General features: G+C 36.6%; 2 protein-coding genes across 2 annotated transcripts; one reads left to right on the forward strand and one right to left on the reverse strand.

The window, feature by feature from the left end:
* The first annotated feature begins 1,472 nt into the window (after nt 1–1,472).
* Nucleotides 1,473–9,371, forward strand: LOC121259621 (F-box/kelch-repeat protein At3g06240-like). Its single transcript, XM_041161259.1, has 2 exons — nt 1,473–2,611; nt 8,519–9,371. The coding sequence occupies exons 1-2, from the start codon at nt 1,524–1,526 to the stop codon at nt 9,369–9,371; spliced, it is 1,941 nt and encodes a 646-aa protein (XP_041017193.1). The 5' UTR covers nt 1,473–1,523.
* On the reverse strand, nt 2,939–3,960 carry LOC121259899. Its single transcript, XM_041161703.1, has 2 exons — nt 3,456–3,960; nt 2,939–3,223 (listed from the first exon to the last, which is right to left on the reverse strand). Exons 1-2 carry the CDS (start codon nt 3,532–3,534, stop codon nt 2,982–2,984), a joined length of 321 nt encoding a protein of 106 aa, XP_041017637.1. The 5' UTR covers nt 3,535–3,960; the 3' UTR covers nt 2,939–2,981.
* Nucleotides 9,372–13,145: the final 3,774 nt, after the last annotated feature.

Below are 13,145 nucleotides of genomic sequence, written 5' to 3' on the forward strand. Positions count from 1 at the left end.
CCAAAGAACAGTTCTACTGGCTATTGATCCCACAGAGGGGTCAACCCTTCCCACCTCAAAACTTTCCATAACTGCACTCCCCTCCTTATCATTAAAACACTCTATCTTCACTTCCTTCCTAACCAGATTGCACTCCCCTTCCATATGAGACAAGTTGGCTTCCATATTTTCAAGGGTCTGCTCTCCATCATCTTTAACCTCTCCTTAGATTTCTCCTTCTGACCCTGGCATTCAGCCTTAGCACCCGTACCTTCTTCATTTGAAACTCCACCAGTTGGATGTTTGTACCACCCCTATTGTGGTGGCTGCTGGGTTGCGCCACCATACCTTCTAGAAAACTGGTTGCCAAGTTTTGTCTGACTAGCACGAAGCCATGAACCATATTGAGACTTCCCTTTAGTTTCAGATATTTTGCATGGCCCCGAATGTTTGATCACCCCACATTTGAGATAGAACAAAGGCAAACACTCATATTTAAAAGATATCCATAATTTTGTAATGTCAAATGTCAGAAATCTGCCTCTAGATAATGGTTTAGATATATCAACCTCTGCATATGTAAAAAATGTCCCCATCCTAAACTGTTCTCATCCACCTCTACTTCCAGAACTTTCCCTGTACCTGATCCTATTTGTATCCCAATCTCTTTAGTCATGCACGCCAAGGGCATGTTATAGGCTTGAATCCAAAACACTTCATGACGGAAAAGAGCTTGTGACATGGGAGTATTTGCATCACATTCTTCAAAACTTATCAGCATTCAATCAAAAGACTATGGTCTACCAAGCATCACTTTCTCCTTGTCCCTGACATGTTGGAATTCTAGCAGGAATATGTTTTCTCCCACATCTTTGAATTGCAGCCAACCTTCAGGCTTCCATAACCTTTGCATGATAATTCTGAAGGCCTCTCTATTGATGCCTTTATCTGTTATGAGTAGGGCTAACAGACAAGACTCGCATTTGATCCTCGACTTCTCTAGCACTCTTGTATCTATCACCATTACATTCTCTTCCTGCTCTATGAGACTGAAACTAACCCACAATAGCTATATCTCTTCCTCCATCAACCCTCTTCGAACCACGTCCAAGAGACCCTCCTTTGCTATTGCAAAGACACCACCTTACCCTTCAGAGAAGGAAAGGACGTCCACATTAGTTTCTTATTAGACTATTGATGTTTAAAATAAGAGATATTGCAACCACATTAAAATATGAAAACTATTAAGAAGATATGAGAATATCATAAATTTATACGTAGATAGAGAACATATTTAAAATGAATAAAAAGATAAAAATAATAGAAATAAAGAATAAATAGATTGAGGTATGATGTATGGTAAAAATAGTCAGTTAAAATTAAAAAATTAGATTTTAATTAATTAAACATTTAAATAAGCCATTGTGAATTCTGTGAGTATTTTTTTTTTTTTTTGAAATACAAATTCAGTGAGTATTAAGTTGCAAGTCCGGTGCTGCTGTTGTGGCAAGTGTAGGCCATTCCCAAGAAAAAATTACTGAAGAATGAAGGCGGCGATGCCGCTCAGAAGAAAGAAGGCGGCAATGCTGAGGACTAGGAAGACTCTTCCCGAAGACTTGATACGAGAAATACTCTTGCGTTTGCCCGTCAAATCTTTGGTCCGATTCAGGTGCGTTTCTAAACGATGGCTTTTTTTAATTTGCGATCCCCATTTCGCTAAATCGCACTTCGACCGAGCATCCGAGCACACCCAAAGACTCCTATTATCGACCCCTTTGAGATTTGGGTCCCTGGAAACCGATGCACCTTTGTGGGACCGTTCTGCTGTGAGAGAACTCTTTTTCCCGTTTAAGCAAGAGGGTCGTGCTTTTAAGATTGTAGGTTCTTGCAATGGTTTGGTTTGCGTCTCACTCTCTCAGAATAAGGGTTTCTATATTTGGAATCCATCAACCGGATCCCGCAGAAAGTTGCCTGACCCCCCTGAAACTCCACCCGATCTTGAGATACGTGCTCATGGTTTCGGCTATGATTCATCCACTGAAGACTATAAGGTCGTTTTGGGCCTTTTCCCATCATCTGAAGGCAGGGTCTTCTCGTCGAAAAGAAACTCCTGGAAAACTATCGAACATTTCGTTTTTGACTTTAACGACTCAGCAGGGATCTTTTGCAATGGTACTCTGCATTGGGAAGTCTTTCTGGAAGATTATACCGAGACAATCGCTGCGTTTGATTTAGCTGAGGAGGAGTTTTGGGAGGTGCCGATGCCCCTACAGTATGACGATCACCATGAGGAGATTATTTTCTATTCTTTGATGAATCTTGGAGGGCGTCTTTGTCTTACTTGTCGTTGGTGTTATAGCTCTACCCATTTTGAGATATGGGTAATGCAGGAATACGGAGTGCGGGAATCATGGGCGCCAATGTTTGAAGTTCGGCATTCCGATCTAATCAACTGCAGATGTAGTCTAATCCCGCTGTGCTTCCCCAGAGGTGAGAAGCTTGAGGCAATATACATGGGAAAGGAGTTAATAAGGACTGATCATGATGGAGCGATTCTTGAACGCCTTACGTTGAGCAGTGACAAAGCTAGTTGTGAAGCAGCTGTCTTTTTTGAGAGTTTACTTTCACCCAACTAATTATGATAGGCATGATGGGCACTCAAATGCTGTTGTGTTTCTCCTTAATTAAATGAAATGCAAAACTTTGATGTCTCTAAACCTCAAAATTCACTTGTACTGAAGATTTTCGGGGATAGATATTGTTCTTTTATATTGACCAAAAGCATGAATTTTTATTGTTGTCTGTACATAATAGAGTAGCCACGAATTGGTAATCCAACTTCTGCTTTAGTGAACTTGCATTATTTATTTTAAAATGAAAATGGCTATTTTCTCTCAACTGGATCTCTTTTGCTGCTTTCTTTACCTACATCTCTATTCCTCATCGCTCTGCTGCATTATTTTTTTTTTTGAAATCAACTTCACTTCATTCATAAAAAATAATCAACCAATACATTGTCTTTCTAGATTATTACAGTTTTTAATCCAATCTGGACCATCTTCTAACGACACAATCTCCTCACAAGCAAGAGCATATCTAGCTAATCTGTGTGCTGCCAAGTTTCTTTCTCTGGGGACGTACTGAATTCTCCAGCTTGGTCTTCCACTTAGTACATGCTTTATGTCTTCAATCATCTGGCCGTACCATGCCCAATTCTCTTCATGCTTTTGCACATCTTTGATAACTGACAAAGCATCACCTTAAAAAATAACCTCGTCTAACCTTTCTCAGAACAAAAAACCAAAGACCTTCATAAAGCATGAATTTCAGCAAGTATTGCATTTTTGACAAAAATTTTTGGCATACACAATGAAGCTATTAATTCCCCATAAGTATCCTTATTACAACCCCAACCCCCATTTTCACTTTCTCCACATCAATAGCAGCATCCCAATTAGCTTTATAGATATTATTACCTGGTTTTTGCCATCTTATAGCTCTATTGACAGCACCTTCACCTGCAACAGAATCACTAGTTGTTTCATTAGCTTGCATAAACTATTCCAATCTAGTCTTGCAGCAGTTAAAATTGCCTTGGGACTCTCGAAGTTATTTTCAAACACCAATCTGTTTCTTCTGTGCCACAGCTTCCTGAAACCACAAGCCATTTCTTCCAGTTCCTTTTTCTGTAGCCTTTGACCCAGCTCCACCCTTATATTGTGGAAATCATCTTCCTTGAGTACCCATTTCTGAACAAAGCTTAGAGAATCTGCCCATACATCTGAAGTTGCCACACAGCTCCATAACATATGACCACTCTTCTCCTTCTTCTGATCACAAATAGGACACGAAGGATTGTCTGTAATCTTCATCTTAAACAGATTGCTTTTTGTTGGAAGAGTATCACTTGCTGCTCTCTCCAGGGGAAAATTTTGACCGGATTTGGAACATTAAGTTCCCATATCTTCTTCCATCCCTCAGTGTCAATGGGCGGATTTGGATTTTTTTATTTTTATTTATTTATTTTTTCAACAGCAAGGTAATAGGGCACTTCTAATCGAGAAAGAGCCATTTTTACTAGGGTCCGAAATCATTTTGTCATCTATCCTGTCTTACTTAAAGGTAGACCACATATTATTTCTGCTTCTATTTCATTCATCACTTCTTTTACAAGATTATAATTCCAGCACCCTCTGGAGCTATCTATCAATGTATCCACAGTTGCTTCTCTATTCAACAATTTCACTGGAGATTGGATGGAGTTGGCAACCATCTATCCCCCCAGATCTTTATTCTTTTACTATTTCCCACTCTCCATCTCATTCCCTCAAGTGAGGGACCTCCACCTAATTTGGCATTCAAAATAGTACGATGTTTGTAGTATTTTTCCTTCATGATTTTTGCTGCATATGCTTCAGGGTTGGTCATTAATCTCCAAAACTGTTTTGCTAACATAGCATATTAAAGCTTTCTATATCTCTAAACCTCATCCCTCCTGCATTCTTTGATATACCCATCTTACTCCACTTTTTCCACTGAACTTTCCTATCGTGCTTCATATGCCCCCACCAAAACCTAGCTATTAGTGCTGAGATTTCTTGACAAAGCTTCTTTGGGAGCTTGAAAACACTCATAGCGTATGTCGGTATAATCTATATTACTGCTTTGATCAAAACTTCTTTCCCTGCCTGAGATAGGAAGTGGTTTTTCCAATTATTGATCCTCTCCCGTATTCTTTCTTTAATCCCTCTAAAAAATTTATATTTAGATCTTCCAACAATTGTAGGTAAACCCAAGTGTTTCTCATAATCCCCACTGACCCTAGCTTCCATCTCCTGTACTAATTTATGTCTTATTATTGTGCTTGTATTTGAACTAAAAAATACAGTGGTTTTCTGCTTATTTAATTTCTGTCCAGAAGCCTTTTCATATCTGTCCAACATATCTTCCACATGTTTCCATTTCTGCATCTTGGATTTCCAGAAAAATATAGTCATCTGCAAACATAAGATGGCTGATATTGGTCCCCCCTTGCAACTAAGACTCCTTTGACATCCTCAACTCTGTCTGCATTAGTAATCATAGAACTAAGTCCCTTAGCACATAGAAGAAATAAGTAGGGAGATAGTGAATCTCCCTGCCTAAGCCCTCTTGTAGGAATTATATTACTACCTGCTTGCCCATTTACTAATACTGCATATTGAACAGAAGTCACACACTTAATGATGAGGTTTATCCATCTAGCTTCAAAACCTAATCTCTGCATCACAGCTTTCAAATACACCCAATCTACAATGTCATACGCCTTTGACATATCTAATTTTAAAGCCATACTGCCTTTATAAACTATTAAGCTATTAGTATATTTTCTGTGATCAACCTCTCAGGGATAAAGACATTCTGATTATAAGTTTATTTTATATAAAACATTACATAAACTTATAGGAGGAAAATCACCAACAGTCTCAGCCTTCCACAAGATAGCTAAGGCCTCCACTTCTACCAATTGGATCAACCCCAAAACAACCATCAAAGCCAATTTTCCTCCTCACCACTTCCAACTTATCCATTTTCACTAAAGTTTCCATTAAGCCAACTTAATATTTTCATGACTTTGACGGAGTTGACTAACAGCCTCCAATTGAACAAAAGTATCTATCACTTTATCCTCCAAAACACCCTTAATTCTTTTTCTTGTCTCTCAATCTTCATCAACATCAATTAAAAATAAACCAAATCTTTTTTTTATTATTATTAAAAAAGACACGGATTTTAAACTGACCTGCACCACCTTGATTCCTGGCTCTTCTCTTCCATCTGCCCTTGGAACTCGCCTTTGCCCCCTGACCATTTACTGCTCTGGCCTCCATTTGCTCCTTCAAAATAAGAGCCTCCATTCTTGTCTTCTAAAACGCCATCGTTTGAAAACACCATTGCAACTGTCACTTTTAATTACATTTTATCCTCTTGAACTTTCACTCAATTCATAATGTGCCTCTGAAACTAATAATTGCATCAAAGTGGACCCCGCTTACTTTCAAAACTTATCAATCCTTCATTTTGTCTACTAACAGCGTTAAATGTAACAGAAATTCACTACAAAGATTTAATTTTCATATAATTTATTATCATTAACCATATAAAATATAAAATAATATATTCTATCAATTAATAATAAATCATAAATTATTAACCATATATAAAATTATTTGATACCTAAGTTGTAAGCTAGTATGAATAATTTATGTACACAATGAAATTATTTGATATTCATTAAACATATATAAATTAATAAAAAAATTATTTAAATTACTAAATTAAAATTAAGTGAATTATTAATGTGGATTATATAACTAATTCATTAAAAAAATATTGTACTATAATTATAGTTATGATGTTGATAATTATCACTTACTAACTTAGACTTTACTCTTTAGTATGCATAATTATTAATAATATCTTACATTTTATATATGGTTAATGATTTATGATTTATTATTAATTGATAACATATACTATTTTATATTTTATATGGTCAATGATAATAAATTATATGAAAGGGTGCGGCTACTATGCCGCCCCAACTTGACCGCTAGGCTGTAAAATTTGTTTTTCTTTTTTTGTCACATTTTTTTAATACATTTAAATATTTTAAAAAAATAAAAAAAATACTAATACACTTAAAATCACTTTCTTAATCACTAAGTAAAAAAAAAAAAATTTTTGACCAGCGGTCAAATAGAGTAAACAAAGTGGAGAGGCATAATAGCTTTTTCCTTAGATGAGAATGACATTTTTGTAGTAAATGTTATGCTCATGAGCAGCACGTGCAGTGAATTTTCGTTATGTTTAGCGTTGTTGGTAGACGGAAGAGGGGAATTGTTAAGTTTTGAAAGTAAGCGGGTCCATTTCGATGCAATTATTAGTTTTTGAAGTAAATTGTGAATTGAATGAAAATTCAAGTGGACAAAATGTAATTAACCTTTAAAAAAATATTATACTATACTATACTATATTAATACTAATGCTATACTATACTATACTATACTATACTAATACTAATACTAATACTATATATAATTATAGTGATTTATATAGTTATTTATATATAATATAATACTAATAATTAACTAACACTAATACTATATACTATACTAATACTAATATTATCGTATATTAATGTTATATCAAATGTTATATTAAAGTTTATAAGATTAATTTTATATTATATCAAATGTTATGTTAATTTTAAGTTATTTGATTAGTATGAGTAATAAGATTTTATATTTTAATCTTAAATTAATTATCAAATAATATAAAATTATTTTATGTATAAAAATTAAAAATATATATATACGAACCGGTCCGCTCATAAGGAGCAGAGTGCCCCAATAGACTTCTCTACTCAGTGGGAGTAGAGAGACTCAACACTTCCACCTTTTTCGTTCTCTAGAGAAAAAAACGAAGGCTCTACTTTTTAGTTTGCTGCATTATTTGTTTATTTTGAGAAATCGTATAAAATCAATTGAAAAAAGTATCAGGTGTTCAAGGGTTGGGCATGGCATGCAGGCTTGTCTGTTGAACAACTCTTTCTTGCTGCTTGTCATCTGTAGCAAATTGCTCTGTTTCTTCACAAGATTTTAGGGGAAAGAGGATCTCTCATCCCGTATTCGGTATGGACTTTTGTAAGGGTTATGACCTACCAGTCCTTAAAAGGAAAGCTAGGATCCCGTTCTTTTTTTTTTTCTTTTTAAACTTACAAATTAAAAAAATATTATTTAATAATATTATGATTATTTTTTAACAAATACTTAAAAGCATTAAAAAAAATTGATTCTATTACCATCGCTCCCAGCTTCACCTGCTACAGTTAGTCTTAAGATTTGTTTTTTTTCTTTTACACTTTTTCATATATGTATTTTTAAATACTTTTAAATATTTTTTAAAAAAATAAAAAAATTACTAAAAAAATTATATTAAAAAAATAAAAAATAAGAGCGGGAGCTACCAGCAACGGGAAGTGTATCATTTCCCTTAAAAAAATCATGCCATAAAAAAATTAACAATAATGCTAGAGCTCTCGTTGGGAGCTCCTATTGGAGCTCTAACATGGATTTTTATGTATTTTTTATATAAATTTTTTTAATAATTTTTAATATTTTTAAAAAATAAAAAAAGTTTATAATATTATTAAAAAATATTTTCTTAATCACGAACTAAAATAAAAAATATAAATTAAGAAAATATTTTTCAATAATTTTTTTTTTTTACTTTTTAATTAAGGAAGTATTTTTAATGATATTTTAAATTTATTTTATTTTTAAAAAATATTAAATAAATTTATATATAAAATAATTTTAAAAAAAACACATAAAAAACACATGCTATAGTTCCGGCGGGAGCCCCCGAGCTGTAGCATCATCCAAAAACCAATAAACAAAACCTTTGAATTGGCCCAGCGGGAGCCCCAGCGGTGTGTGTAGACCCACTCAAACGAATTAGTAAAGGCATCCGGATGCGATGTTCTAAGTTACTGAAGAGTAACGATGGCGATGGCAAGAACGGTGATGACTCTGTCCGAAGACATGATTGTGGGAATACTCCTGCGTTTGGCCGTCAAAATTTTGGCCCGGTTCAGGTGCGTTTCTAACCATTGGCGCTCTTTAATTTCCGATCCCCAATTTGCTAAAAGGCACTTCAAGCGAGCGTCAGAGCACACCCAAAAAATCCTACTGTCGACCCCTTCTACACTTGGATTCATAGAGATTGATGCACCTTTCTGGGACGGTTCTGCGACGAGAGATCTCTTTTTCCGATTCAAGCAACGGGGTCGTGCTGTTAAGACGGTGGGATCTTGCAATGGTCTGGTTTGCGTCGCCCTATATAACCAAAAGGATTTCTATATTTGGAATCCATCAACTGGAGCCCACAGGAAGCTGCCTGACCCTGAAGTTTCACCCGATGGTGGGACGTACAAGTATGGCTTCGGCTATGATTCATCCTCTGGTGACTATAAGGTCCTTGTGGCCTCTTACGTTGCCAGGAATCCTGGTCATTTTCTTGGGTCTGAAGGCAAGCTTTTCTCGTTGAAAAGAAACTCCTGGATAAGGATTCAAGTCCTCGATAACCCATATATATCTTACTACTCAGCAGGGATCCTTTGCAATGGTGCTCTGCATTGGGAAGTCTTGTTGGACGAGCCTTACAATTGTGAAATGATCGTTGCGTTTAATTCAGCTGAGGAGAAATTCGTCAACGTTCCTTACCCTCCGATACCCATAGAAGAGTATGCAGAGGAAGAAGATATAGACATATGTTTCCGTGGTTTGAGGAATCTTGGGGGACGCCTATGTCTTACATGTTATAGAACTAATTCGTCGAGTTATTGGTAATGATGGAATATGGAGTGCAGCAATCATGGGAACGTATGTTTAAAGTTGTGTGTGATGATCCATTTGGATTTTTTATGAATTCATTCGCGCTATGGTCCTCAAGTGCTGGTCAGTTTGTGGGCATATATAAGAGACGGGAGTTAATGAGGAAATTTTTTTGAAGAAGAGACACATGAGACCTTTGTTTTTTGTCGTCACCCACGTGGTTGGGAAGCAGTTGTTTTTGCTGAGAGTTTACTTTCACCTAATGATTATGATTTGGACGATGTTTAACACCCTTAATGGGCAATGACAGTTCCTGAATGGGCAATGACAGTTCCTGCACTCAAATTCTGGTGTATTTCCATTTTAGTAATTTTAAGATTGGACACATTTTTGCTTCTCTTCTTTATCACTTGTTTTGATACTCTCCCTCTTCAAAAGAAATGTACAATGTTGACGTGTCTAACCATGAAAGATAAATGTGTTGGAGATTTTAATGGGTACATGTTATTCTGCATAATTTAAGATGAGTATGTTCCAGTTATCAAATCCCATGCTAGAATTTCATTTTCATGTACCAATTGTTGCAAAATTATCTGTTCAGATAATATGTGACCCAGAAAGAGTGATGGCAGTAGTCTTTGTATGTTTGGAGTTGTGGGGTGGGGATATATAGTGTCGGAGTGTTCTTGTTAGTTAGGAATTTGTGTTTCAGAGATTATTCGTGTTAGAACCCTTGGTTTTGATGTACCATTTGACTGCTAGAAGTATGTGATCATTCCAAGTATGGGAGAGCTTGGGGGTCGGTGTTCTAATGAAGTGAGGTGTGTATCCCGGGATTATTTGGGACGCTATTCCTAGACACCCGGTGCCAATCAAATAAAAAATGAAGTGAGGTGTGTATGGTGTGGGTTTGTGGAAAAATATTAGGAATGGTTGGGAGGGTTTTGCTGGTCATTTTATATTTGCGGTTGGTGAAGGATCTAGGGCCAGTTTTTGGCATGATACTTGGGGCGTTCATGTGGCCCTCGAGAACATGTTTCCTTCCCTCTTCCGGATTGCTTATGATCAGGAGGCTTGGGTGTTGGGTCTTTTGGATAGCTCTAGTGGCACTTTCTAGTGGAATGCTTGTTTTCCTAAGCTGCACAGGATTGGAAATGTGTGCTATTTCTGACCTTTTCAACTTTCCGTACGCTTCAAACATTGGTAGTGTTGAGGTGGACACGATGCTTTGGATACATTCTGGGAATAAGAAGTTCACTGTTCGCTCATTGTACAAGCTTCTGTCATGTCAGAATCATAATCTTTTTCCTTAGAAGTGCATATGAAGGAGTAAGGTGCCTTCCAAAGTTTTTATTTTTATTTTTCGGTTAGACAGAATTTCTTGGGAAAATCTTGACTATGGAAATTTTGAGGAAGCGTGGGTCTATTGTAATGTATTGATGCCATACGTGTAAAAAAAGTGGTGAAGCTGTAGCTTACTTCTTACTTAACCGTGAGGTGGCAAGAATCTTATGGGATGAGATTTTTAGCCGGACCAAGCTTGCATGGGTGACATTTAGGAGGGTGGTGGATCTTTTTGTTTGCTGGAGAGGCCTTCATGGCAACCCCAACTTGCTGCTGTATGGAGAATGATTCCTTTATTTCTCACATGGTGCATTTAGTTTGAAAGGAATGGTCAAAGCTGTAAAGATTGGGAGCGCTCTTTGGATGAGCTTAGAAGTTTATTTTCCACACCTTATTTTTTTGGGTTTCTGCTACGGTATTCAATGGGGCTGGCTGTCATGACTTTCTTATATCAATTTCTTGCTCCTTTAGGCTACTTCTATTTACTTGATTCAGTAAAAAAGTATGTGCTTCCTCTTTAAAATCCTTCGAGAACAGCTTTGTTTAACTTTTTTCACTTAATAATATGCTTTCATTGCATGACCATTTTAGGACATGGTAATTAGCATACCCCATATGAATTTGGCATATTAACCTTAGACCAGTTTTATTGCAAATTTGCATAAGTTCATATGCCCAGGTTCTAATACGTCGATTGATAAAGCTTGTTTTACAAACTCCTACATAAAGGATGCTGGCAAATGAACTACTCACAATTTATAGATTATGAATTGGGAACTCTATAGTTTGTTTCACGGAATTTATTTCTTAGATTTTATGGACTTTATGAATCTGTTCTGAATATGATGCAATTTCTTTTCCATCTCTTTTAATTGTATAATGATGGTTTTACCTCATAATGAACTTGGTATAAAATGGGAGCTGTTAATTGCTAATAGTTTGGTGTTCTGGGGTCTTTGGGTTAGTGATTGTAGTATTGTGAGCTTATGGAAAGTTTGGGCAGACATTTGCGGATCATAATCTATGCCACACTAACTTCTGATCCCCAAGTCCCCAAATGGCACTCGGCCATGCTCGTGGACATAGCTTGTTAAGATGCCTGTATGTAGTTGTACCATGCTGCGTCGTTGATTCTCTGCTTGGGTTAAGATGGATCAGCTAACCAGTTGCTACTTGCTAGTCTTCAAGCTATATGCCATATTTGATTTATGCGATTGGTATTTGTTTTTTTTGGATTAAATTCAAGGAAAGTGATATGTGCCTGTATGTAGTTGTGCCTCCTCTCTTGCTTCTAATGTGCTAGAGTTATATACTTATTTTCTCCCCTTTTCCCCTATTTTAGCTTTGAAGTGGTTATTTATGGGTTTAAAGAGGAAAATATGAGCCCCTTTTGAAAATGATGCAATCTTTCTATTTTGAATTATTTAATAGTTGACTATTTTGATATTTGATTGTTTACGTTAGCATAGAAGCAATAGCTACAATTCTTGCACTTCTTTGGTCATTTCCTTTCTGGTATATTTTGATTGCACTATGTACTTTAATTTGATTATGGCTATCAAATATCATAGATGTGTGTATTTTACTATTCGCTTCACTTTATTTTATTTACAGGATTTTCCCTTTGTTTTCCTTCTTTTCTTTTTATTTGTAGGAACTAGGAACTTTGAAGCTAAGATCTGCATCAGGTAGCACCGCAAAACCTCCAATGCGCCACCGCAAAAGACTACCACCACCACGTTCTACCGCCCATTCTGGTCAAAATCTTCTTTTGACCGCACATGTGGATCGAACACGTACTGCCACCGACGACTTAAGATGCTTGTATTAGTGTTACCATTGTTTTGTCCCTGTAGTTCGGAAGTTCAGTCCTATTTTTTAGGTCATCCTGTGCAGAGTTGTCTTCTACTAATGCGATCAGTAGAGATGCTGATTTCATCGTCGAAGGGACACGGATAGGCCGTAGAGCCCCATTGGGCTTAAGGGGTCTGTAATGTATGGATCAAAAGGAACTATCCCATTTGTCTAGAGCTTGTTCGAAAATTGGGCTAGACTTCTGCTGTGGGCTTTTCTGCTCGGATTTCCGCCGAATTAAATTGCACAGTTTTTTATTCTGGTTATTCAGTTCTAGTCCCATGGAGATGTTTTTGCTGTTGGAGCAAGTGCAAGGGACTGAACTTCCAACATATGTTCAACCCGAGACGCAGCAACAAGAAATGTTTGCATAGGATGACAACATACACAGCGCCCAATTCTTGGTGGGTCGGTCCCATAATTTTGGTGCAGATTCGGGCCCATCAAGGTTAACATTGTTCCCTGAACAGGAGGAACCCATCATCTATGGTCATTATGTGAGGATTCAGATGGCACTAGTTTTTTTATTTTGAGTGGTTTACAGAGTTAGATGTCCAGGAACCCGGCATCTATGGTCATTATTTGAGGATT

Source organism: Juglans microcarpa x Juglans regia, chromosome 4D (genome assembly GCF_004785595.1).
Source record: "Juglans microcarpa x Juglans regia isolate MS1-56 chromosome 4D, Jm3101_v1.0, whole genome shotgun sequence".
Taxonomy (NCBI): domain Eukaryota; kingdom Viridiplantae; phylum Streptophyta; class Magnoliopsida; order Fagales; family Juglandaceae; genus Juglans; species Juglans microcarpa x Juglans regia.